The 27,824-nt window shown below is 38.7% G+C and overlaps 1 protein-coding gene across 6 annotated transcripts in view; it reads right to left on the reverse strand.

Moving 5' to 3' along the window:
• The window catches only part of ect2 (epithelial cell transforming 2), a 37,994-nt gene that overhangs the window by 7,557 nt on the left and 2,613 nt on the right, over positions 1–27,824 (reverse strand). For 2 of the 6 annotated variants that reach the window (XR_003271160.1, XM_026158161.1), the window contains exons 3-25: positions 27,531–27,610; positions 23,622–23,714; positions 20,955–21,137; positions 20,164–20,253; positions 19,810–19,917; positions 18,074–18,147; positions 16,404–16,534; positions 15,996–16,111; positions 15,066–15,128; positions 12,484–12,706; positions 12,138–12,299; positions 10,942–11,066; positions 9,949–10,068; positions 9,802–9,870; positions 9,492–9,602; positions 7,881–7,977; positions 7,542–7,623; positions 6,327–6,405; positions 5,661–5,780; positions 3,921–4,059; positions 3,041–3,195; positions 2,296–2,403; positions 512–646 (exon numbers count right to left, since the gene is read on the reverse strand). Coding sequence is in view for 3 of the 6 variants with exons in the window: in XM_026158161.1 (XP_026013946.1) it covers positions 512–646; positions 2,296–2,403; positions 3,041–3,195; positions 3,921–4,059; positions 5,661–5,780; positions 6,327–6,405; positions 7,542–7,623; positions 7,881–7,977; positions 9,492–9,602; positions 9,802–9,870; positions 9,949–10,068; positions 10,942–11,066; positions 12,138–12,299; positions 12,484–12,706; positions 15,066–15,128; positions 15,996–16,111; positions 16,404–16,534; positions 18,074–18,147; positions 19,810–19,917; positions 20,164–20,253; positions 20,955–21,137; positions 23,622–23,714; positions 27,531–27,610 (2,663 nt within the window). In the remaining 3 variants the exon portion in view is untranslated. The remainder of the gene's footprint in view (positions 1–511; positions 647–2,295; positions 2,404–3,040; positions 3,196–3,920; positions 4,060–5,660; positions 5,781–6,326; positions 6,406–7,541; positions 7,624–7,880; positions 7,978–9,491; positions 9,603–9,801; positions 9,871–9,948; positions 10,069–10,941; positions 11,067–12,137; positions 12,300–12,483; positions 12,707–15,065; positions 15,129–15,995; positions 16,112–16,403; positions 16,535–18,073; positions 18,148–19,809; positions 19,918–20,163; positions 20,254–20,954; positions 21,138–23,621; positions 23,715–27,530; positions 27,611–27,824) is intronic. The other 4 variants (XR_003271162.1, XM_026158162.1, XR_003271161.1 and 1 more) reach the window with 3 other exon arrangements.

Below are 27,824 nucleotides of genomic sequence, written 5' to 3' on the forward strand. Positions count from 1 at the left end.
TGTTGTACCAATACTACACACTCAAGGGTTTTAGAATACATTACGATTAAATTAACCACTGAAACGCGCACAAAAAGGAAAACAAGAAAGAAGATTATAGGACTATTTTTCTTTGCCAAAGAGAAGAAAGTCGCAGCACATTTAAGACCGCGAGCCCTTTTTCTGCTTTCTAATCAAGTTAGATGAAAGTAACTGACACCAATTGGATGGGTCTGATGGAGAGATCAATTACCTGATTCTCAGCAAAGGGAGAGAGATGGAGAAAACAGAAAAGCAATAAGGAACAGGTGGACAGATAGATTGTTAGAGACGGACAACCTCTTAGTATCCATCACTTTCATCATTTAGCACACACGTACACACACCAAAATGTAGTAACTGAGTTATACAGACGGTGAATGTGAGTATTATAATACAAGAAATTAGATGATCTCAGTTTGGCTACATCATTAATACACCTTGTGTTAGCTAGTACCAGACTTAATAACGCCATATAGATAAATGAACTTACAGCCAACGTGGTGCTGCTGCCGACGCGGTTTTCACAGCTCAGCCTCTGGCTTTTCTCATCTGAAGGACTGTTGGCCATGAAAGCCCTCTGGATCACACGCTTTGGGGTCTTGGTGAAAGAAAACGCTCTTGTCACCTAGTGCACACACACACACACACACACACACACACACACACACACACACACACACACACACACACACACACACACACACACACACACACACACACACACACACACACACACACACACACACACACACACACACACACACACACACGAAACGTCAATAATTTCAGTTTTGTTGGCAGGTCTCTGTCATATTTGTAATGGTAAAAGAAAAAAAAAAAACAAAGCTCCACTTTTGTCCACTTGTTGCACCATGAAAACTAACACTTCTAGAACACCTGCTCTTCATCTTTGTCATAGGCGCCGCATGATATTTTTGCATTCAACAGGTTCTATTTTCAGCCACTTCATTTTGAGTATCTGTAGCTGTAGCTCATTTTGCATTTGCTCTTAGTGTCCATCACTGCTGAAGCCACCTGCATAACTAGAGGATCTATTTCTTCCAAACGCAGTGAAAAAAACCTGTGTGCAGTTTTTCTGGCATTGAAGCATCTGTACCAGGCAGAGCATGGGTACAAATATGTAAAAGCTGTCATTATCAAGTACGGTCTGTTAAATGATCACATTTCATTTTTTTAAAAAGGGCAAAGGCCTCAATAATTACAAAAACACTTATGACAAGAAGTGCCCACAACAAAAACCATTGCTCATCTAATGAGCAGGCATTTAGTCAACATCTGGTAATTTGGTGTTCTTTGATTTACATTTTGTTCAATTTGTTAAATCATTATCATATACTGTGTCAAAACTAACATAAATTAGTATATAGAACCTGGACTAACAGATAAACAATAACTGACAACCTCCCATTCAAGATCATCTACTCAGACACGTTCAGACAGATCCCAGCACACCAACTGTTTTCAGATAACTCTAGAAGGCCTTCCAGTATCCACAATGCTATTACTTTGCAGTTCAATCAAACATGACTGCAGACGTAAGCTTCTTTTTCAAACTAACTTTTTTATTTTGGCCAAAACAAGCTTTTCATCCATTTCTGAAAAATAAAAATCAAGTTGAAAAATGACCATTTTGACACCCTGGAATAAATCCAGCACACACTACAGAAGTGCAAGGAGACGTGTAAGGGACTTCCAGGTTACTACCAGCCATATTAACAACAGTACAGGTGATTGAGATGAAGTAGGTATGTTTTTTGATTTTTATTGGACCATTTCTGGCACTTTCTGATCAACCTGCTTCTGAAGCTTTGCAGCTAGAGAAAACTCCCTGAGCTATAGGTTCAAACATGCAGGGCATCAGCAGAAGAAAATCTTCCACAAAAGCAGGTGTGACATCAGAGAGGGAAACGAGTTGCACGGTTTTTGCATCGTGCTGCTGTCTTTTTCTTAGCCCTTTCTATTTCCATCACACCTACTTTACTCTTTAGAACATCCAAAAAAGTAAATAAATAAATAAAAATTGCTAAGAATGCAAGGTTTTATACTCATGTTGCCCATCTCTTTCCTCCCGCTGAGTCAATTTTTGGAGCCTTCCACCAAATATTAATGATAATAATAATAATGATAATGGATTGGATTTATATAGCGCTTTTTAAGGCACCCAAAGCGCTTTACAATACCACTAAAATCATTAATATTTAGGGGTCAATATTGGAAGGGTTCCTTATTAAAAGCCACTTCTTCGACCTTTACCTTTTTAGAGGTTTTCTTGATGGCCCTGGAGGCTTTGCTCAAGGTGCTGTCCATATCCTTGGTGCTGACCTGCAGTGAGTCTGGGTCTGTACACTGAATAAAGTCTTCCTGTTTGCAAGACAAGATGACAAAATACAAAAATAAATAAATAAAAAAAGATCCAAACTCAGTATAGTAAATCATGACCTGAAGAGTGCAATTCAAGTAATCAGTACAGATGGATACATTTTACTCTGTTGTCGAACTAGTAGGCTGGTATGTGGAGGAGGATTAACACAGTCTTTATTTCCTTCTCTCCCTTACCCTGCAGTGGGCTTTTTAACAAACTGAAGTCCTCTCATTGGTATTCACATTGCAGCTCTGACCCAGTGAAAAAAGCATTAGGAATGCAGCTGTGTGCCGTTTAGGCAGAACAGATGCCAACATCGCCCCCTGCTGAGTACTCTGCAAACTGCAGCATCTCAAATTAACATCTTCCAGTGAGCTCAACAATGCATGAGCTTAATCAACACCAGAGAAGTCTGATTTCTACCATTTTCCACAAGCACTAAATAACTTAATCTTTTATGTAATTTCTCATTTTTGTTTCCATGAACAATAACTACGATATGCATTCCCACATCTAACCGCATGTCATAAACATGCCCTGTCTTCTCATATACAAATGTATGAAACAAATACATTCGAACAAAAAATGTCCTCCATTGCTTTCTTTCTCTTTATGTACGAGTGTGCTGCTTCTCACCGCATCAGCCCTGCAGATGGTGTTGGCTACATGGCGGCAAAGTGTTCGCAGCCAGGCGCTTTTAACAGTTTCCTCTCCCGCCAGTTGGAAGCTGAACAACAAGTTCTCCTGTTCAGTCGGAGGGCGAACCACCAAGGCGAATGCATTCACACACTCTGAAGGGAGGAATTGAAAGAGTGAGACCAGGACAGACAGTGACGGTGCAAGAGGGAAGATAATTAACAGTGACAAAAGTAAGAGGGTTTAAAAAAAGAAAAAAGAAATCAGGCGGTGAGAAGAGAAAGATATAAGAAAGAAAAAAGGAAGATCAAGGGAGTGTGTGGGAAGAGGAGATGGGAGAAGAAACTGTTGAAAAGAGATGAGCAGGAAGAAATGATGGTAACACTTAAGACTGCTGGGGGTGATGGGTTACAGAAGCCAGAGTCATCTTGTGCAAAAGAATATTCAAAAGTTCATCTAATGAGGCTTCAGCGTCCAAGTCAGACAGACTGAGTGGATATCTTCTAAAGTTAGTTAGCTCTGTACTTCTACAGCCAGGGTGTCCTTCTTTAGCTGCAGTGCAAGTAAACAAAGTACTCTCTTAAAAGCAAATGAAGGAAATTGATTATAACAACAAACAGAAGCTGTGATTATTCAGATGGACTGTTTGAGGGAAAAACAACAAATTACATTAATTAATTAAAGATAACTAACATTTTCAGTTAGTTGGAAGCTGACAGTTTCTTTAAAATTTTATCAAGCACAATACAGGATTTTTCAAAAATACAACTTAGAAATGAAATTATTTAATCTTCTGCTCCACTTACGACTGATCATATGGACACTGAGATGACTTGTAGATGAAATGTTAAGATGCAACTGTGTATTTTGCCAATTTTACCTTCTGTGTCTTGCAAGTCCAGCACTCGTCGAATCTGAGACAGCGGCATTAATGCTATGTGTTTCAGGGGGGGCGGTGGTCTCGTCTGTCCCAGCGGACTCTTGAACGTATTGATCACCTTGTGTCGCTTCCTTGCAATCTGTAGAGATGCAGACACCAACTTTGCAGGTAAGTGTGAAAGTCAACTTCAAAGTAACATCCCTTGAGTGTGGGTGCATTTTGCAGTATGTGGGTGAAGTTGCTATCGATTGCTTGGCAATAAATCAATGATGCCTTCATAGAGGTAAACGATGCAACTCATTAATGTCACGTTAATTAGGAGATGAGAAGGAAGATAGAAGAGGCAGAGAAGAAAGGAGGGAGATGTGGGAGAGGATAAAATACAACGCAACATTCCAGGTCAAGAGTTAATCAATGGCTGCTGATGATAGAGAGTAGTGAGGCCACCCATGACAATGGCCATTCTATATATTAAAACACACACAGTGTAGCTGCTGAACACACACAGACAGGCTCATTAGGAGGCGTCACTGACACTTCTGAATCAGCGCAGCCGCTAACCTCGTCTCTTTCATGATTGCCTGCCATGTTCCCATGCTGACCCACTGCTAATTAACACACACACTTTGTGTCAGCAGTGATAGACTGCACATTCCTGTTTTGGCAAGAGACTTGCACAGCATATTCTGAGACACGCTGAGAGACTCTCCCAAAACCTCTGAAGCCTTTAGCTTCTTTTTATCTTTATCATTTTTGTTGGGAAACATAACAGCTCAACATATACAAGGCCAGATAAGCAATCTTGGGTGCAAGGGATATTTTAGGAGAATTCTGAAAAGAATATGACAAGACTAAAGTCACAGATGGAAAACACCACTAACAGCAAAAGTATATCTAGCCGGCCCCCTGTGTGACAAAGAATCTGCATCATACTATGACTATGTAACTTTAAACCACGCATTACAGCTGAAAGACCATGACTTCTGCACCGATTACTATTAATGTATCATTTGCTTATTCTTAATCACAATAGCAGACCAACACTTACAATAAGTGTTTTAACAGGGAGTAATTACCCAATTAAAAATACCGACTGCTGCCAGTGCTGCCCCTAGTAGAAACACCTACGGTATCAATTTCAAACTCCACTGTCACCCTATTGTCTCAAGTAGGTTCATATAAGTCCAAAAAAACAGACAAAAGAAATGGTAATGTCTGCATCTGAGGCTACGTCCACGGGTATTTTTGAAAACTGAGATTTTCCGTTTTCATTTTAAAAAAAATAATCCCGTCCACACGTAAATGCAAAAATGAAGCAAAACGCTGCTAGGAACATGCCAAAGCAACAGGTGGCAATATATTCCTATATTTTCCTTCCCAGTGTCGCCGAAGCACTTGCTCATAGGGGTTTTGTCAGTTGTCTTTGTACTATTGTAGGATCTTTACCTTACAATGCAAAGTGCCTTGAAGCAACTGTTATTATGATTTGGTGCTATATAAATAAACCTGAACTGAAATTATTAATTTAGCTGCGAAAGAGCTTTACCTAACAACATATAAATATGAAGAAATGTTTATACATTTTTAATTAAGCCCAAAGGTAGATTTAAATACAGCCTAGGTTTCAGATCTGGTGTGATAAAGGTAACCTTTACACTGACAGTGGGTTCAGGGGTTAATAAGTGTGAATCTGGGTCTTTGAATGACCAAAACTTTAATCGTGTGTTGATGCATTTTCACCTCAAGACAGTCATTGAAGAGGAACAATGTGACATTTTCACCACGGTCACATGGCTGATCTCCCAGAGCAATGGTTTCTACTCGGTAAACGAGGCTACGATGGGAGGACAGCAGGTTGGCCTGGAAAGAGAAAGCACAATAAGTAGCAAGAAGGTGAAGAGAAAAATGGTGAGTGCATGTTAAAGAGGGAGGCAGGCATGTCCAACAGCTCAACTAGCTCATAGTTTAGATGGTAGTAGCCGTAGACAGGCAGCCAATCACAGGCCTGACACAGACGAAGACAAACTGTCAAGGTCCCATTTGCACTTACAGGTTATTTAGACTTGCCAGTGGTTTATTTTTGGTTTCTCTCGAGTCCCTTTAAAATGTTAAATTATTATTATTCTTACAAACCCACTTCCCAAAACATTAGGATGCATTATAAAACAACTACATTTTAACTGCAAAAGTACAAATACTATTGTTCCTCTCCACATGACTGAAATTGACTGCCTGGTCTGTTTAGTGGTTAGGGCCTGCCTTCTGGAGGAAAACTAGAAGACAGACGTTCACCGTCACAATTTTTTTAAAAAAATATTTTTGCATAGAAATGAATTAGTACACAATCTGCACTAAAATGAGTGTAGCAATCACACACAGGTAAACAGCAGCAATCTTCAAACTTACAGGACAACCATCAACTTCATAAACAACATCAAAGATTTGCTTCTGGCCTTCAGTTTTCCTTTTGTCCTCATTAATGTGGCTAAAAAGAGAGACATCAAAAAAAATGTGATTAATGCTTAAGAAGAAAAGAAAAAAATCAAAATCATTCAGTGGGCCACTGGAAAAAAGCAAAATTGCTTCATAATTTATCAACTGTCTTAGTTTTACAAGGATAGTATTTATTTCCGTTTTAATTATTGATAAAAGTCAATCATAACCACAAATACAGAACACGGCAATTTGCTAACAACTGCAACAAAAAGTTAAGCCAGTTAGGGGAAAAAAAGGTCAACAATATATGAAATCATTCCTCCGTCTTGAAGGTCCCTTTAAATGGTATTAAATCATGTTAGTGCTGCATATTTTTCCTTTTATGAATCCATGCATCAGTGTATGCCGATATTGGAGTACTGACAAATACAGTCACTGGAAGCCGGTATTGGATCGATTGTGCGTTCGCTGGACATTTAGGAATGTAATGAGGAGGTGAAGTACTTCGAAATGGTTAGAGAATACATTTCTCTTGGACAAGTACATAACAGAAAATTAAAAACCCAGTTGGCTGTTGGTTAAAATGCTGTTTTGAGCATTAAGAAAAGTTCACAAGGTGGCACTCCACTGAATTCCACCTTGCAGACTACTTCTGCTAATTTCAGGGGATATTATTATAGCCAACTGTTTAGAACATCTGACCCAGTTAAAGCCACATGAGAATGTAAAATGAGACTGGTTATCACAGATGTTTGCACTGTTGGATAGAATGCGTCTCCGGCTGGAGATGATCAAAGTCCAGAGGTGTGACCTTAAAGTTAAACTGCCAAGTCTAATTAATTTAAGTAGCATAACCACGACTATACAAACGGTTTTATTATTCTCTACTATTGCACATTTCATGCTTTACCAGCATACACCTGTATTAAAAGGTAGCTGTTTTTTCAGACTATGGCTCCATGAATATCTGCAGCAGTTCTTCAGATGTGTCAAGATTTGAACAGCTTCAATTATTGCCGAATCTTTACTGAACAATGGTCAATTACTACAATTTGAATATGCATGATGGTCAAGACTCATTATGATAAAAGAGAATTCACAAGAAAGTGTTAAAATGTATAAATGATCAAACAACGCTAGCCGAGAAATTGTCACAAAAGCAAGGTTAAGGTCACGCCAACTCACGTCATGACTTCTTTCAGAGACTCAATTGCTTTCTCCAGTGTTATCTTGTCTGGGTTGTCATCCGATGTATGTTTCTTTATGTCTGGAATAGAGAAAAGAATGGAAAAAGTTTCGTAAGAAGTAGACGGGAGAGAAGAGATGAAAATCACAGAAATATGAACAGAAAAGAACAGAGGAAGCGAAGTTACAAAAGGGAATCAACAGGACATAAAGAAAAATGGTGGCAGATGTAGACGGGGAAAGATTTATAAAAAAAAAAAAAAAAAAAAAGACAAGGAGAGTTGCTGCAAAAAGTTCATCTAAACTATTTTGACAAAGGGTTATATATTTATGCGTTACCATTAAGAAGAAGGGCCACGCTAGGCAGTCTCTGTACTGGTCTTATGAGCAGCTCCACCAGTGTCTGTCTGCCACATTCTGGCTTGGCCTGGTTAATCTGTATAATGGAAGCAAATAAAATTGAAGCTTGATTTAGACTTCTGCTGGTTATTTAAATCCTAATTTACGTGATAACTGGAAAATTTATTCTTAAAAAGTTAATAAAATAAAAGAATAAATAAATAAATAACCAAAACATAAAAAACAAGGACATGTCCACATCACAACACATGTAATAAATGCTATGTCTGTTTTATCTGTTGCTTATATGTTTACATGCACTGGAGAAAGCCAGTTTAGGCCTGGCTCAAGAAGCAGGTTGATCATTCAGAAGGTTGGTGGTTCAATCCCCAGCTCCTCTTGTCTGTAGTCAAGCTTGTTGGAGTATCTCTGGGCATGAGACTGAACCCCAAGCTGCCCCTGATGCAGCCATTGGAGTGTATATGTGTTAAGTTAAAAGAGCTTAGGCACATAAAAAGTGTTTGTATCAATGTGTATGTGAATGGGTGACTGAAGCTTGTAATAAAAGCATTTTGAGTACTTGAGTAGAAAAATGCTATGCAAGTACTAAACAATTTAATAGTTAGGTAATCTGAGGTGGTGTTTATGTTTTATTAATCTGTGAGCCTTCTTCTGAGAATCTGATTTTCTAAGCCAGCGAAAAGTCTTTAGACTTATGAGGCGTGATTAAAAAATTCTGGAAACAGGCCAGTAAAATTAGGGTGTTTAAGGTCATCTTGTCATCATGTTCAGACAGCATCCAGTGTGCCAGCTTTTGTTATGTTGTTCCCTGGAAGCTCAGTTCTTACCGCTTGCACTGTTTGCGCAAGTTCGAGGTCTGCAGTGAAACTGCAACGCAGACAGCCAACATCAGCTTCTGTTTTGAATTCATGAGATGAAATATTGCTGGTGATGAGAGTCTGGTCTCCCGCTACAACCACTGTAATTTTCAGTTGAAGAGTCCAGTTTATAAGCCTGAGGGTAGCACATTAAGTGAAGAGCGACACTGGGAGTATGGTCACATTATCTCTTTTTTTTCCCCCCTCTCAGCATTCGTTGTGCACTGTGAACTTGTCCCCTTGGGTCAGACTGTCAACAAGAGATTCTACTATAATGTGCAAAATCTACTGGGATGTGACAGTGAACATTCAGAGGAAATAATCTAAACTGAAGGTGTGCGCCATGTTGAGTGCACAATGAAAGCAAAAGTCTTTTATGCATACCAACACAATCTTCACCTCACCACCTGACCCACTCACCAGATTCGGCAAGTTGCAGGGAGGGAGTTGCCTGCCAAATTCTCAAAATTAAAACTCAAGTTGAAGGATCGTACTTTTGATAAAAATTGAAGAGTCAGTGTCAGTCATAGATGGACAGGTGCAAGGGGACATAATGTGACTTCCTCTGAAAGATTTAGTATTTGCAGTGGTAAACAGTCAAAAGGCTGTGGATACAAACATCTGTCACATTTTAATCAAGTTGGGGTTTTTTCATGTATCAGATTTTTTTTTTTGCTCATGTCATGAAATCCACTAGACAGGCAAAAAAACACACAAACATAAAAGGTCATACCTTGAGGAATGCATGAAACCGTGGTTTTTGTTTCTCACACCGAACAATGGTCTCTTTGCTCATTTCAAAGAAGTTGACAAAGGGGGGGTAGGCCTTCACCAGCTCTTTAGACTATAAGGAAGGGGAAAAAAGGAAGAGTCACACAGAAGAATAAAGTTTACGTGAGAATCCAAAATACTAGTCTCATTAAGTAATTTGACACACCATGACGCCGATATTATTTCTCTCTGACTTTGACCAGCCTTGACCACCAAGCATGTGTGAACTTTTATAGCATGTATACATCATGTATAAACACGTAGAAACTCACGTATTTCAGAATGATGTTTCCAACACTTCTGTTTTCTGACCAGTCTGTGAGGAGCTCCTCAAGATCATTCTGATCAACAGACCAGAAGGTTAACAACAAAACTTTTCTCCGATTTTTGCATAAGACAAACGTTTGGGGATACATTACCTTTATTCTGGTATGAACTTCATAGATGTCTGGGATGCTGCCAAATATTGTCTTAATCTCCTCTTGAGCCAGGATAGGTCCACCCACCTGTCCCTCTTTTTCCAATGGATGCTTGAAAAGCTAAAGATTAAAGTAAATATGGGAAATACTTTATTATACACCATGAAGAACCAAGAATGATTCACATGTCAAAAGATCAAAGACCAACATTTTAGATGAAATGACAATCCAGAGCAACGTACCCAGAGATGGGGATATTTTCTGGATATTATTTTTCAATTGTCTTCTAATCATACATGAAGAAAATGGCTTGAAGCTTTAGTATTTTCAAGCTTTTATGCCATCATGTTGTGTCCAAGTTAATTCATGTAAATGTGAACATCACTTGTGAGAAAAAACAGAAAAGGTATAATACATTTTATCTTTATCTGTTTTTCCCATCTCCAATCAACTGTGCCATTGTTGTTTCAGGTTGAAAAATGAAATCCAATTATCTATAAATACTAAAGAAAAAGAAACATGACCCAACAATGAAACATGCCGTAATAAACAGCACTACATCTTTTTTAGGCATGCATGAAATTCTGAATCTCTGGATAATGGAGTCAGTTTCTGCTGTTTTTCTTTGATAAAGATAAAAAAAAAAAAATCACAGTGGAGGAGCCACAGAAGCAACCTGAAGGTAAGCAACATCAAAATGGAGGAAATCCAAAGAAGATAAAGAAAAGAAGCAAAAAAAGAGTAAAAGATTCTCAAGCGGAGACAGAGAGAGAAATGGTCAGGCAGGTCATTTTCTCCCTCACTGGTCAGCTGTCTGACTCTCTGCTGGGACCAACTGATAAGACAGGCCAAGTTGCAGCTTGCAAATACACACATACAAACCTTTAATGATTATAGTTTAGCCTCAAACTGTCGCCAGGGACAACACACAGGTTGACCTGAGGGGGAAATATTAGAACTGTGCACACCATGTGAACACAGACACACACTTACCTGTAGGATTGTGCTTAAAATGTCTACATAGTTGCTTTCAGTTTGGTAGAGCTCCTTGGAGACCTGCCACCTGGCTGACTGCTTGGAGAGAACCGGAGTTGAACTCTTAGAAGGCTTCGAACTCTCTGGAGGAACAAAGAAGCCAGGCAGGAAGACATAAGGTTATAATGGTGCACTGAAGTACAGGCAGAGAGTGCCAGGTGTCCATTCACTATCATAGCTTGTTAACAACTATGACTGAAAACAAAATTATTATTATAAATATTTTTTATGTACTGCAATTCTGTTGTGCGGGTTAATGGCACAATGTATGTAATGGAATGAAAAGTATGTAAATGCAAAAACACAGTTTATAGGTTTTTAACAGGTTTTGGTTTATTCATGTTGGTACACAGAGTTAATAAATATATTTATTTGACTTTAAAGAATTATTTCCTTTGACATGGCCTGGCTGACCTCATTGGTCTTTACAAGCCAGTGCTCTCAACGTTAGAGAACATGCCGTTTGCCAAATCGAGAGTCAGACGTTCACACAAAACGTGTCTTACATTGCTCTGTGCTGACTGTGAAGACGACCTCCTTGAGAAATTTCTTGGCATTTTTCCTAAAACTGAGATATCAGAAGCTGAACGTCCCAGAGCTAAGCGGTTATGTTTATGTCTGCCAATGGCTTTTTCCCCCCCCCATCTGACATCTGTTACATGTTCTGCTTTTATCTTATCCCCCCAAACACTTTAAGCCAAATTAAAGTATTAAACTATGCTCTTTAGATGAAGGTACTGCATTGAGTGGAAGTATGGCTAGTATTTTCTAATATTTGGTGACTAGTCAGTTGCAGTGCTTAAGATTTTCATTTTGTATACAATGATACTTGTAATCTCTTCATTATGGGTTTTTATAGTTAAGCCATGCACAGTTACACTATCCACTGAGCTATCCAGAAATTAAACCTTGGCTTGTTTGAGGGTGACAAACTGGTGACTGGTGACTACTTCACATTTGTACTCCTTTACACTCAGCTGGCCTGGGAGTGATTGAGAATATAACTAAAAAAATCAGAAACAATTTGGTTGTGTTACAGATAAAAACCAACTACATTACCATAAAAGCAGTTTGTCATCCATCAAACAATAACTTTGTAATAGCTCTTAATTAATGCCAACCACTATCCCCACTGTCCTGCTCAAAATCCAAACCTCCATAAGTTCCCTGGTGCTGCTCTTCTTCTGGTTGTTGACAAGCATTTGTAGTCAGATGGGACCTTTTTCTCCTCTCCTCCCTGTCTGACCTACTCCTTTCCCTGGTTTTCCTTCTTCCTATCCTAGTCTTGGCCACAAAACTTTCTCCTACTCTGTCTTCTGGAAATAAGAAGAGTTGTGTACAGTTTTCATCTGAAGAAAGAAAAACTCAACTAAAGCACAACTACGGTGGGAAAAACAAACACTGCCTGCAGGGATCCATTAATATTTAGCAAAATGTATATATGACATAATTGCTTAAGAGTTGCATAAAAGAGACTGTCATCCATTCTCCCATCAATACCTGCCAAAGCCTTGCATGTCTCTGGAGTATTAGAGATGTCCAGCAGTGAACCAATAGACAACGAGTGCTCTGCTGACGGTCTTTTGCGCGGAGGGAAGGGAGAGATCTCTGTTTCTTTGGTGAGCTGAGCCAATGTGTCCTTCAGACGTCGACGCTTACGGTTACTGTTTGGGGTGGTGAGGGAAAGGAGGGACACTGCTTTCTTCATAGCTGGGCTGTCATTCTGAAGTGCAGAGAGGAAAAAGAAAGCTCATGGTAAACACAAAGCAACCTATGTAAAAACTAAAGAATGAAAAGGTCATGAACATTTCTTGCAAATTATGAAATGAATGAGAAGTACAAAAAGGCCAGTATGGATCATCTACACTTAATCTTATCCCTCATTTCTATGTTGCATGTGGAAAGGTACACTGAGATTTTACAGTTTGTCATGGACACTTTCTGGAAGTTGTCACAGTTTTTTGACACAACAGTCGCTTCCTCGATATTGTGAGGAAGTCCAAGATGAAGCACTGATTGTCATGTAGGGCAGCCATGGTTTTTAAATGTTCAAATAATTATTTATTTGTTTGTTTTACAGCTTCAGCTAGTTTTGTGATAATACTGTGTAATCTGGATCCAGCATAAAGCTTGAGAGTGATAGGAAACTCCATAATGAAGTGAAAGGGGTAAGAATTAATATGGCAAGACTTAACCCTTGTATGGTGTTCGGGTCTGTGAGACCTGTTTTCAGTTTTTCTCAAAAGAAAAATTAAACAATTAATTATTTTTTCAAACTGAAATTCATTGGCTTTGGCTTATTTTCTGTGAAGAACATAAATCCGAACTAATTTTCAATGACCTCATACTGTACCTCCCCCCACGCATTTACATTACATACAAGGTGTTCGGGTCCACTGGACCCAGGTCTAATAAAAGTGTTGAAAGTGTAGGTCCTGTGTTCCCACACTCTGTCTTCCTCCTTTCTGGTGCTGCTGATAGTGTTTTCTTCCCCTCCTGCTCCCGCACAAAGTTGCAACATTGTTGAAAATTCAACTATCAACACCGTCTGCTCTTACATTCCCACACATTTTACCCTCTTTCTTGAGGGATCCAAATTTTATTTTCTCATTCCCTGTCCCTCCTGCTAATTAGGGGCATAATACTATAAATAAGACTTTGCCAGTGTGGTTCTTTATCACAACTGATCAAGATGGCAAAAGATTATCTGCTGCGAGGGCCATCCAATTGATTTTGGAAGAGAGAGGAGCTTCGGATGATGATGTTGACAAAGAGGTTTCAGAATATTTCAAATTTCTGAAAATTCAGAGTGACTTTGAAGAAGAGGATGAGGTTGAGCACCATTTAGTAACAAAACGAAGACGAGTACCCCATCTGCAGCCAGCTCCAGGACCAGAACAAGCCCACCAGACAGCAAGTGAAGGAATATGGATGTCAGTAACTGGTGAAATTGGATGGTCTTCTTGCCCAAGAAATGCAGAGCTGTTACTGTGATAAGGCAGGGCCAACACGGCTGACAGTTACTCATGTGCAGGACGTCAAGTCTTCATTTGAGCTTTTCATCCCAGATTCCATCCAGAAAATTATTCTGGATTGCAGTAATCTAGAAGGAAGGTGTGTTTTTGGAAAGAAGGAAGGAGATGGACCAAATTCATCTAAGAACCCCAAAGGCCTACTTTGGGGTTCTTATCCTTGCAGGAGTTTTCAGGTCCAAAGGGGAATCCACAGAATCCCTGTGGGATGCAGAAACCGGCACGAACCTTTCCATGCATCAATGTCTCTGGAAAACTTCCACAAAATTTCCAGGATTATCCGTTTTGATAACCGAGACGACAGACCAGCTCGACGGCAGAGAGACAAGCTAGCTGCTTGGACAGTGTGGGATAAGTGTGTGCACCACCTCCCCCTGTTTTACAACCCTGGGCCTAATGTCACCATTGATGAGCAGCTGATCCCATTTAGTTGTGAAACATATTGCTTCACGTGTAAATGTGTTGTGTCTTTCCATTCACTCCACTTTATAACTGATTTATTTTTTTTATAACATTTTATAAAAAAAAACAAAAAACGAGAAGCACATTAATTCATAAATATGATCTAACAAAGGTAAAGGGAAAAAATTAACCATGTTTGCTGTTCATATGGTTTGTAATTGGGATGAAGTGAACATCTGTTGAGTAATTTAACATAAAATTGTTTGATAGTGTTAATTTCAAAAGCCAAAACTCTAGCGGGTCCACCAGACCCATGAACACTGGCTGAGTAACAAAAATATGAACACCACACAAGGGTTAAAAGAACAGATGGCAGTTTACCACTGGTCAGGAATATGCAAGCTAAAACCATCAAACTAACAAAAATTAAGTATTTAAACAGGAACAGGGACAATGTAAACAAATAAAAGAGCTTAGAATTAAAAAACAAATAGGAGAACTGTTTCTAAATACTGGCTGTATGCTGTACTTGCACATCTAGAAAAAAAAAAATCCTCCATTTACCGTTTGTTGTCTTACATAAATATTGTGTACATAATTTTTGCTTTTATAGATACGCAAATAATAATTTAATAATCATGTACTCACCTTCTCATAGAGGTACATGGATTCTCCAGCTCGAGCATCCATCTGAATACTTCCCCAGAACCACTGCGAGAAGAAACAGCAGTTTTTATTGACCCGAGTTAGGACAAAGACAGAAAAAGATTAACAATACTTAATATCGTACCCTTTCCTTTGAAACCAATAAAACTGACAAAGTAAAGAAAATGATACCACTATATTGACTGTGTAGTTAACAATACAGGCAAACCAAGTTATGTAGGTGATTTAACCTTTTCATCCACTGGAAGAGGAACTCTATTTTTCACCCCCTCTCTGACAGCATCGGAAGGAAAAGGGGGGAAGCAGAGACAGTATTGACTGAGATTTAACCTTAACAGAATCCTGATCAGATAATTACTCTGTTTCAGAGCATTCATTATTTTGCTCTGGTGTCCCTGTCCTCCTGCAACATAACCCTAGTGGACACTAATTATTCAGCCATGTCTGGACAGTCTTAGCCACTACCAATCAAACTTGTTTTTGTCTTGAAGTTGCATAGAAACATTACTGTGTGTATGAGATGCTGTTCTGAACTTTTAATAGCTTGTTGGGTGATGTTAAGCAGCTTTAGTAGTTGATCTAAAGAATAACAACAAAACATGGCAGCAAACAGAGAAAAAAAAACTTAAATGTGCAGTTTAGAGCAAATTGAAGGCAGAGTTTAATGACATATAAGGCTGACCAATGAGAAGTAGTAATAATAGAGTAATGACTACCTGTTACCTTGAGTAATAGCTTCTTCTGGGTCAGAACATCAGTACGTTAAAAAGCATCAAAGCTAGTGTGATCCCATCAGTAGATAGTTTCTAGTCTATAATGTGTGTCATTCCATGATAATGTCAATAATTATCCAAGGCTATTTTAAGTAAAAATCAATGCCAAAGACTAGAAAATAAACATATAAAGGCCTACCTCTTGTTTGACCACAAATAGGTTCTTGGAGGGAGAAAATGGTAGCTCCTTTACCAGGTTTTCCTCCACAACCATGTGCGTACATCTTTCATTTCCAACCTCAAGGTACGTGCCACCTTTCATGAAGAAAAACCAGGAGATTATATAAATAAAATGCACACAACACTAAATCCTTATCACAGATTCATTCTGGAACATAAGACAATAACCTCTAAATTACAGTCAGGGTCAGAAAGACTCAGTCATATGGAGCCAGTCTGGGATTACAGACAAGAAACTGTAGAAAAACTGCACAAGTTCTCCACACGGCTTTAAACAAAAAACCTTCCTGTAGTAGAGGGTGCTCAAACTGATTTTAAATGTCTTTAGTGTACTTTGTATGAAGCTTTCATAAAATGTGGCACTGACCGTGTTTAAGAGTCCTCTCTTCCATGTTGGCCTTCTCTTCCTCAGAAAACCCCAAAAAACTGAGAACGCAGTCCTGAAACGGGGGCACTTTGAACTCAGTTCGAAACTCCTCGTCACCTGCGTGGAAATTTCTTCACAAAAAATAAAATTAATAATGACTTTACTGCACTGAACAGTATGTGCAGTAAGTAACAGTAGTGTGCGATGCAATTAAACATAAAATAATTATCTAATGGCTCCTTAACTAACACTGATATGCAAAGTATATAATAGGTGACATGAATCATGCATAGCAATAAGTAAACAAGACAGTTTTACAATTATCCCCTCTGGGCACATAGCAAAGTAATAAACATCCGCTTGATGCCCTGACATGGCTTATTATCAGCCAATTTGAACTCTTGTCAGCACTGCCATCATGAAGACAGTGGTGGAACATGCTTGAAACAATTCAGAAACAACAAAGCTTGTTAGCTTGCACTGGTTTTATACCATTTCAGGATGGGAAAAATCACATTTAGATTTTTCTTTATGGTGGGGGAGGGATACATATACAGTGGTCCCTTGCTATAACGCGGTTCACCTTTCGCGGCTTCACTGATTTATTTTTGTGCAATTATGCATGATTTTTTTTTGTAACAGCACATTGTGTTCTGCGTCCCGATTGGCTGTAGACCATTGTCAATCAATCTCATCCCTGCCGTGTCTCCTGTAAAGTACAGAATGTGTTCAGCTTGTCAAATTTACATAAAGATCTTGGCCAGGTCTCCCTTGAAAAAGAGGTTTTTAATCTCAATGGGATTTTCCTGGTTAAATAAAGGTTAATAAATAAAAAAAGATTCGATCACTAGCAGTGTGACTCTGAAGTGCTATATGTGCTGTATGTTTGCAAGTTTTCTAACCAACCAAAGAAGATGCTAACCATCGCAAAAAAATTTGGACTTCTAGACATGCTAAAGGAGGGTAGAAGTTACCATATTTTTCAGATTATAAAGCACACCGGATTATAAGGCGCATTAAGCGAAACAAAACAGTCAGAAAAGTCAAACTTTACTTAACTCATTCTTCTTGCTTCCGCTACTTCCATACCATTGATTCACAAGGTTTTTAACTTTGTTTAAACAAGAGAGAAAAGTGTGAAAATGTTCGTGCCTGTCTGAGAAAAGTATATAAAGTGTGTAGTCAGGGGTTTTACAGCCTTCAAACATCTATAATGATCGTAAAAAATAAAGCTGGCTACTTCGCGGATCTCACCTATCACGGGTCATTTTTAGAACGGAACTCCCACGAGAAACGCGAGACCACTGTACATGTTTTTTAGTTCACAGGCTTTTGTAGTTTAATTAAATACCATGTTACGTTCTTAAATTCCTCCTGTTTACTTGATAAGCATTGTGAGCTGCCAATTAGAGTGAATCTTCAGAGCAGGAGGATGATGATTATTTTAGCCAGCTGCAGGGTTTGAGTCCCAGCTCTAGGGCGAGATTCTCTTCGGGGAAGCAGCTACTAGAATTGGTGACGATCACCACAATAGCAACCTGGCTAGCAGGCCAGCTGATCGTTGAAAGCCCAGAGAGGATGGGCTGGCACTAGCTGGTTACCTGCTTTACCAAAGTACTGCATGTGTTGGAAGCACATGTCCTTTACATGGTATTCAACATTCAACTTACACATCATCTCTTCTTTCCCAGGCCTTAAGAATCCATGATGGAGTGAGGATGGGTGTCCCCATGCACACTGCCAGCTAAGGACAAAACACAGCAGAGGAGAACACAAATGGGTAATTGGTGAATAAGAAATGAGGCAGAAATGACAGAAATAACAAAAAGAAGGACATGACATTCATCTAGGCACAATTTTGCAACTAAAAGACCGTCAAATAGCTCTGCTGTCACTGATAACAGCATAACTACCTCTCCCATCTGTTTTCATTACTCCTGATCGCCCTGTCACTCAGAACCACAATACAAAACGCGACAGGTACAAACATTTTCTACTTCAGGCACAATATAAAAAAAGTGTCTGGGGTTGAAACAATTCAGTTTTTTTTCTTTAAGTTAGCGTCACACTTTCAAATGGAAAACAGCCTTGACTGCCTCTCACAACAAGTTCACTGCATTTTGTCTTTTCTGCTAGAACAAAATGTACCCTTCACAGTACTTTGAGAAAGAAAAGCACAAAACAATGAAAAAATTAACTGAAAAGAGGAAATAACAGTGAAGGAAGAGAAAAGGAAGAAATGGATTAATAAGAAAATAATTGTGAGGATGACTAAAAGCAGAACAGCATCAAGCATCTGTTCATCCGAGCGGAAAAACGACAAGAATGACAAGTGTCAACCTATTCATCCGCCCACCCATCGATCTCTATTTATCCCCACGGAGGGCACAAAACAGAGAAAACTGCTGTTTAACTGCAATTAAATTACAACTTTCTGACAGACCCAGACATTAGGATTCAAGCTAGGTTGCAGGGGGGCATCACATCAGTCCTGCTCATTCTATTTATTCAAGCAGAGAGCAGTGTTTCACAGTCAAAAGAAGTGGTGTACAATGAAAAAGCCAGGAGGAAGAAATAAGTCACTCAAGTCTCTCTCTCTCTCTATATATATATATTTGCTTCAATTATTTTGGTATCTTGACTTCAGTTTGACATATAGCTCTGTTTTCAGTTGCAAAAAGGGTAGATTTTGTTCCCCATGTTTAGGGTAACATAATTATTCTATTTTTATTTTTTTAATCCTTCTAGTTAATGCATCAAAACAATGACAATTTAGCAGAAAGTATAATAAGTTTGTTAGCTTTGCAAAAGCTGTAAATAATGTTCCTGTCTTCTAAACATGTATTCTAATGGAGTCAAGAACATGTGCGTAGGCTCCATCATTTCCATGCAAGCCTTGATGCGTTATTTTGAGCACCAGGGCAATGAGTCGCCAGCTCCCCAGTTTAAGGCTACTTAATGCAAATCAGGGGCATCCAGCAGAATGTGACGCCTCCGGTTACTCACAATAACCACTGAAGCTAGACACTGCAGAACTAAACTGAAGATCGATTCAGAAACTTCATGCCTTATTTCTGAGTTGTTGTTTTTTATTTTGTAAGAAAATGATTCACTGTGTTTTCTTTGGTTTCAGAGTAGGGAAAAATTTGCCAGTTATCTCTCTTGATAGTATTTGGTGGTGGTTCACCTATCAAGTCTCCAAAAGCTAGAAAGTGAAGTGTTCCTTTGCAGAAAAAAGGCCCCTTTGGAAGTGCTGTCTCTTAACAGGTTTAAAAAAAAAAAAAGCAACAAAGAGTATATAATAGGTTAAGAAGTTTGTCAATTAATGCTCATCCCTTCAACACACTGCAATTAATATTGGATGCACAGAGAGTAAAAAGACAGGAGGGGAAAAGTATATACAAACCCTGTATTTCTCTCCATGAGTGGAGTATGCAACAAGATGAGTGACCTTTGTGCTAAAGTCTTTCCGTATGGTCCCACCCATGTGATGAACCAGATTCACCAAGTTTTTCTACAAAAACAAAGAAAAACCACAAGGTCAACACAAAAATTAATATCAAGGTGGGAAAGGCCAGAAGTTCTTTAATCTAATTTACACCGTATCAGATGATAGCAGAAACTACTTTGGCCTCACACACCACGTGTAAAGTGTTGGATAGAAATTTAACTTTTCTACTTAAAGAGGTTTTTGTTTTTTTGTCTGTTTATTAGCAGAACTACAAACAGATAGTGCCATGTATATGCTTCATGAACTCACCATTTCCTCTTTATTCCTGAATCCAGTGAAACACAGAGACAGGTTTAACATGGTGGTGGAGTAGAGAGGTCGACATGAAAACTGGAGAGGCTACGATAAAGAAACAGTAAAATTAAAGAGTGGAATTAATAACAAATTCGAATTTTAAGTTTTCCTTTAACAATATTTAAACATTATCTACAACACAAATTGTGCCAGAGCATGCAGGATGCAATGGTTAAGTAAAAGTGACTACTAATTTCAGATAGCAGCCTGTTGTAACTGCACAATAGCTTAACATCATTTCCCTTGTCATCAGGTACACCTCGTTCATGCTCTGAATTGTAGTCATGCATGTGTGCGCTGTCTTCAACTGACAAATGCACTCCGTCTTGTTGATAGCAGCCACAGTCGGGGCATATCGTTCGACAACAGTATCCTGTGTGAAGTCTGTCAGACAGACGGCACAGCAGGGAGGAGCTGCTCCTGTTCATCATCCTGTTCTGAGTCACAATGCAATTTCTGCATCCTGCTTTTTTAAATCAAGTTCCATTTCAGGGCCATCTCCGTTGGATCCCCCCCACACAACAAACAGACAACATATTTCCCCGAGCGAGGATTTCAGAGTGAAGACGTAAATATCTGCTGAATTCCAGAAGCCATGTTTTAGATGAAGCTGAGGAGATGCTGTTCTAGAGAAAATGAAGTGAACTGTTTCTTGATTGCATAATATTGTCAGCAAATCTACACGGACACTTTTTATGCCCCACAACCTTTGCATAAAATCAATCTGTTGTCAATCAAAGACTCACTTCATCCTTCGCAGCACAGTGCAGCACAACAGGAGGCCCAACAATGCGGTGTTCATGTTTGTAGAGGTAGTTGTATTCAGGAGAATCAAATTGTGTGAGAACAAACACCGTCTCAAACTCAGTGTTCTCTCCATCCCCAAACTCCTGGACGCTATCTGTCATTATGAATGGGGTGTTGATGTCCTGAATAGGAAGAACAACAAAATGAAGTTACAGATCAGTGTGTGGCAGACTGGTGAAGTCTAATGTGTAATTCAGAAGCACAAAAACACTACATATAGGCTTGTTAGTGTTTAGGTCTGTTAGTGAGGTTTAATAATTTTAGTCCAAGTTAGCTGATCCAATGAACTGAAAAAAATAACTTTTTGTTTCTTCAATAACAAGAAATTTTGGTCTTTACAGCTAATCTTAGAAGAAATATCGGCACAACTGTAACACCAACCCTAGCCCTTACTGATATATGTTAACAGGTTGCTATGACTCTAAAATAATCAACTGGTCAATAGAAACACTCAGAGAATACAAAGTGTTTCTGGGAAATCTTGGATCCTGCCATTTATTTAGCAGCAGTAAAAAAAATTGCTCTGCTTAGACTCAATAAACACAACAAGTCCTATTAACTCCCATTCAATGGCACATTTACATGATCTTGTAGAGGTGAGGCTCTATAAAACATATGAGACATACATCAGTTAGCCATACCATCAAATGCAAGCCGAAAGGTACAAAACCTCCAAAAATGTGTGCATTTTTGTTTTTTGGGGTTCGTTTGCTTGTTTTTGCCCCATCGACATTGGAGGAGAGAGCGAATTGTAATTGCAAGTTAACAGTTTGGCTTACTCATACATATTTACTCCATTGTTAAACCTGCCTGTTACAAACAAAAACAAAAAATCCAGTTGATGAAAAAATACTAAAGTCATACTTTCTTTCAAATGTTACTATCTATCTATATCTATCTATATACACATTAGGGGTGCAACGATACACAAAATTCACGGTTCGGTACTTTGGTGTCACGGTTCAATATTTTTTTCGTTACAAAAAAATGTTCATGCCTTTTTAATTTGTCATTTATTATAAATATATTATTATAAATATATATTTTAACTCAAAAGTACAGTTTTTAAATTTAATGTTGCTGAAACAACAAAGTAATAAAAAAATAAAAAAAATCTATCTGATCGAGGAATCACTCATCTTTGGAAAAGAGAGTTTATTACAGAGAAATGGCTCTTTCCAAAATAAAAGCTATACTATACGCTTCTTCTGGGCTATATTCTCAGCAGCATATTAAACATATCAGGTCCCCATGAGGAGAATCATGTGCTAACGGCTGTCTAAATGACTCTGGTAAAGTTTGTAGCATGCGTGCTTGTTGTTTTTGTCGGCTTCCACTTGTCTTTGCACTAGGATGATGTCGGTGTAAATGTGCAGTCATATTTGTTGTGTTCCCACTAGTGCTGTCAGCGTTAATCTGAAATGACGTTAACGCCACAACACGGCAAATCTCCGTTAACGAGCTACCGCGGATCGCCCCGTGCGTGGGGCTGGACGGCCAACACGTTAACGAGCTAACTGCGCTAACGCACCAATTCCCACCCATGTAATTGAGAATTGCATGGCACATCCGACATACTGTTTTACTTTTGTCCATGACGCGCTTACCTTCAGAGTCATAGTCACATGAAAACCAAAATAGTTCCAAACACCAGATCTGAATGAGGGTGGGGGAGGTTCAATTTGCCATGTTGCAAGGAGAGCTTAACTTCTGTCTCCCGAGCTTACCCTGCGCTCAGTGAATCTGCGTTCGACTACTCCGCCTAGGCTGCACTGTCGAGCGCAGATCCACTGAGCGCTCAACACAGACAGCATCGTCAGAAGGAAAGTTGATCAAATAAATTAAAAACATACATATGCATACCGAACCGAAAGCACTGTACCGAACGGTTCAATATCGATACGAGTATCGTTGCACCCTTAATATATATATAAATAAAAAAAATTTGTGCAAGTTACACACTTTCAGAAAGTTGAGTAGAGTACTGTTGATGAGAAAAGAAAATGAGTTTCCCTGAGCTTTAAGACTTCCCAGGTTAATGTAACTGCAGCCTGTCCTGACTCAAGCTCCATAAAGACACAAGGCTGCAATCTATTCATTTCATTGAGAAAGAAAGCAAACTTGCATGCTTCTGAACTTTTCAAACCATGTCTTTAACAGAAGATGACACTCAAAACTCACAGCTTCTTGGGTACATTACTATTAATGCCCCTGCAGGGCATGGTCCACTTATTTTTCTGTGTGCAAACAGATTTTCATAGCACCATTTGCAACTCTAGCGTCTCCATTAGCAGCAGGAAATTAACCATTTTCAAATGCCATTGAGGTAAATTGAAAGTATTTGAAATGACTTCATATTATCTCTCAGCCAAGAAGCCGGAATTTGCATTTGAGTGCAAATCTCTATTCCAGTTGCTGATCCAGATCTCAACAATTACATCCCTTATTTTTAAATATTCACCCCACAAATCAATTCCACATCAGTGAGTTAGACATGCACCATGATTGAATGAGTACCCAGTGTGAATTAAGACTCATGCAGAACTTCCCCAAGTTCCCATCAAAGTGTCAGACAGTCACACAGATACGCAGACACTGTACTATACCATATTGACTATAGATTTTATCATCATTTTCTCCTCGGCACCCGCCTCGCCTTTTCTTATCTTTACCACAGGTACCTCCATTACTCTGATGGCCTGTAAAAATCAACCAGTAGGAAGTGGATGTCAAACACTGGCATTTAGATGAAGAGCATTTTTAAAAAAAAAAAACAAACAAAAAAAAACATGAGAAGGACAGAAGGTTGAGACAGAAGACAAATGCATACAAATTAACCCCACATGAGGAAAAACAGAGAGCAAGGCTGGGTTTATGGAAGCAGCAAGGAGCAAGTGAGGAAAAGACAGGGCGGAGTCTGTGTCCTTGCAAAGACAGTGGCTTCAAACAAATATCAGGCTCCAGAGGGGGTAGGCAGGGTGGAAGAAGAAACTTCAGTTAAAAATTAATATAAAGTTCAAAGCCCTATGGGAGGAGGAGAGAGGAGGAGGACAGAAACAGTAAAGACATTGTGGTGGTGGGGGCCTTGTTCTGTGGGATGACTGAGCAATGGCGGCGGGCGGTCAGGCAGGCAATCGGGAGTGCTCTGATGGAGCTGTTGGCAGATGTCTTTGGATGTGGCTGCGCTACAGGATTGGCAGGGAGAAATAGATGATTTAAGAAAGGAGCCTTCAAAAGTGACAGGGCTCAGGAGACCAGGGAAGGAAGTCATTCTAGCAGCACTTAGTCTACAGCCACGCCTCCAAATCACCTTCATATGGTGCTACTCAAAGACTCTGCTATTTCAACTATGCAGCTTACTGAAGCAGACACAAACATGCCCTAGACACATAAATATTCCTATATTCACATTTTTACGGGGTACAGCGTTTTGTTTATTCAACATATTTTTGTTTTGTTAAAAGGAATTTAAATACGACTCCAGGCTTTGCTTGGTTCGGCACACATGAAAAAAATACAGAATATTTAAATCCAACATGGACTAACTGCTCACAAATTATTATTATTTTTTTTTTAAATGAGTGCACACCCAGAGTTGTATATGAAAATGAATGGGTAAGCCAGGTATGTACTTGGAGCTTAAATAAACAGTACTGAGGGTCATGAAGGCAACTCTTTGTATCCAGCTAGATAACCATGGCAACTTATGAAAACATAACCTTGTCTAACTGGATTATGTTCACAGTTACCGTTTGAAATCAACTTGCAGCAATACATTTTCAGTAATTTTTTTTTTTTAAGTGTGCTCCAAGTGTAACAAAGATTCTTTCCTGAGGAAACAGCTTACAATTTAAACAAAGATCAGATTTCCATGGCAGAAGCTTAAGACATAACATGTAAATAACATTTTTTTAGTAGTAAAGTGAAACCGAGTGTTAAAAACAATAAAACTGTCCACTGCGCCTACGCTCAATGTTTTTCGTGTTTTTGACTTCACCAGCACCCCACGCCCCTCCAAACATATATCCTTTGTAAAGAAATCCACTGTTGCCCCCTTTCCTGTAGTCAGACTTTTTAACTAATTATTCTACAACTGCATAGTGTCATCAGGCAACACGCTGCTGGTTTTATGGAGGACAGCACGCAAGCAACTCTGCATAGGTCACATACACAGAATCCACAAAGAAAAGCCAACTATGATGAACTTGTATCAGAGTACACGCCTCTGGTAATGCGTTTAAAACCAATTAAAACCTATTCCTCAACTGCCTCTTTATCATTAATGATTCATTGCTTGCAAAAATGTCCTAAAATGAATCATGTTTTGTTTTTTTTAAACAAATGCAACAGTCAGTTAATATGACATTTAGCAATTGAGCATTCTATTGATTATTCCATTGATTAATTAGATAAAAAAATACCTTTGTCTAATTAGTGAACAATAATAAACATTCAAAAGAGAAAATACACAGGGTTTTGGTTTTTTTTGTTTTTTAAATTAACTGGCTATTGGTTTCCATTTTAACACTTGCAAGGTTTTTAAGTTTACCTGTGTACAAAATCAGCTTTTTAGAGCTGAGGGGTAAAAACGTAAACCCTTTAATTACATTTATGAGCCACATTGAATTTTGTTTTTAAAGAAAACATTTTCTTAAATGCAAAAATATATAACCTCTAAGACAGTCCAAGGTCAAAGTAAAATAAAATAAGACATACAAGCAACCTAAACTAAGGGTTAAAAAATGATTTTATTTTTTTTTAAATTACCTTTACTCTGTCTTCTTAATAGATTTGGCTAGTGTTGATGTGAGGTTGTGTCTATAAGCCTTTAAGGGAGAATGTGATGGTTGCAGTGACTAAAACTGAGCATATCAGCATTTTGACATTTGCCCTGTGCTTTGATGCAAACTTTTGTTCTGCTGGAAACAAGACATTAAACTGACGTTCAATATAACGATATATATCGGATGACGAAACTACTCATTTTACGCTATCTTTGTTTCGTGGTGTCGCAAAATAAACTGTTTATGGCAATATTTTTTCATCCTTTTGATGGTCACTGTAGTGGCTATATTTATTTCTTCTTTTTCCCTTTCTCTTATATTTAATATAACCACACTACTGACGGACAAGCGCCTGTTTTATGCGTTGTGGTTAGCAACAACGACGGTAACACCATCGCGTGTCCGCTTGTTTATGTTCCACATAAACCTTTCACAATAAAGCTCAAGATCCTGTTGAGACTTTTCAAAATAAACTGAATCACGTGAAAGAGCAGATTATTTACGGATGAGAATTAAAAAAGAGCCGCCAGGTGCTAAAAAATAAACCTTAGACTCAAACGTTAGAGCAGGCTTTTCCCCGCAGCACGCCGTGTAATAAATGCTCACAAAGAAAACGGCGGCTGTTACAACTTATGTCTAAAAATGTATCGTTTCATGCATCGGTTAAAACACTCGACTCCAGGTACACTACGCGCAGCTGGAAACACTTCCCTCAAGTCGAGCTGCCCGAGATTCACATAATTTATAGAAAATGTTACATATTTGTGATTTATATCGTTATCTGAAAAATGTTATAAAATCCTTGGAATAAATATGGTCTAGTTCACCCACCTTTAGACTCTCCCCTTTTTGTTCTGCTTACAGGTATTTCTGCCATGTAAAATTGCATGGCTGCTGTCAGCCTTCAGCAAGCTGCCTAATTTAACTACAAACGGCAATGGATTGGAGCATTTACAAAGTTCACGTTTCTTTATGTTAGAGTTTATTAAACAGTTGGTTTAATGAAGGATTTCACAGTAATTAATAGGGATGACAAAAACAAGCGCTATCATTTGGGCACTAGAAAAACTCCACCGGAGTTACCGCCTAACAGCTTTGCTTCTTTGCTCTTCGCTGTGTGTATACAGACCCTGGTTCCACATTAAATTATGACAACATTATGGACAAGGCTGCTTAATAAATCGTTTCAGCCCAAATAACAATATTACGCTAGTTTTAAAATAGAAGACAAAAGACAACAAGTCATTCATTAATAGATAAAAGTGGTCAGAACACCCTCAGCTACAGTTACACAGTACTGTAATGTATATTTACACAGTAAATATGCAGTATATGAACCAGTTAATGACATGCCATGTTTCTTGATTTGTGCATAATTACATAGAATAAATCTAATTAAACAGACGCGTATAGTCTGGTGCCACAATTATTTGCATTTTCAAGACATCTATAGGACCCATCCATCATGTTCCAATTTGTGCTGTACCAAAAGACTTTCTAATCTAAGAAATCTGATATTTGGATAAATTACAAGGCCATTCTGCCAAACATTTCAGCTAACACCACACATTGACAAAAGTCTAGTGGATTCAGTGTATTGGCCTGTGACCTACTTTTTTTGTTTGTTTTTTAAAAAACACAGAACAGTGATGTTGACCAGCTCAGATCATGGAGGTCTGCAACCTTAATAGATGCACAGTGGAAGTGTAAGGTTGAGAGAAAACGATGTACCTGCAGTGCTTTGGCCAGCTCTCTATTTCTGCCTGCTTCTCCCACCAGAACAACCCGTGTCTCCACTTTTGGCAGCATATCTGACAGAGATGAACAGAATAGAGCCAGAGTGAGCAACAGGAAAATGGAAAGGAGAATCAAGAACAACTGAACACACACACACACATACACACAAAGCAGAATGTGGAACCATGTGATAGCGACTGATCAAGGCAGCAGGTTGTCTCTGGGGAGAAGAAAAGTTGTTGTTTTTGTCTTCCGTTCTCATTTTGAGTGACAGTCAAACAAGCCTAA

Source organism: Astatotilapia calliptera, chromosome 23 (assembly GCF_900246225.1).
Source record: "Astatotilapia calliptera chromosome 23, fAstCal1.2, whole genome shotgun sequence".
In the NCBI taxonomy this organism is placed as follows: domain Eukaryota; kingdom Metazoa; phylum Chordata; class Actinopteri; order Cichliformes; family Cichlidae; genus Astatotilapia; species Astatotilapia calliptera.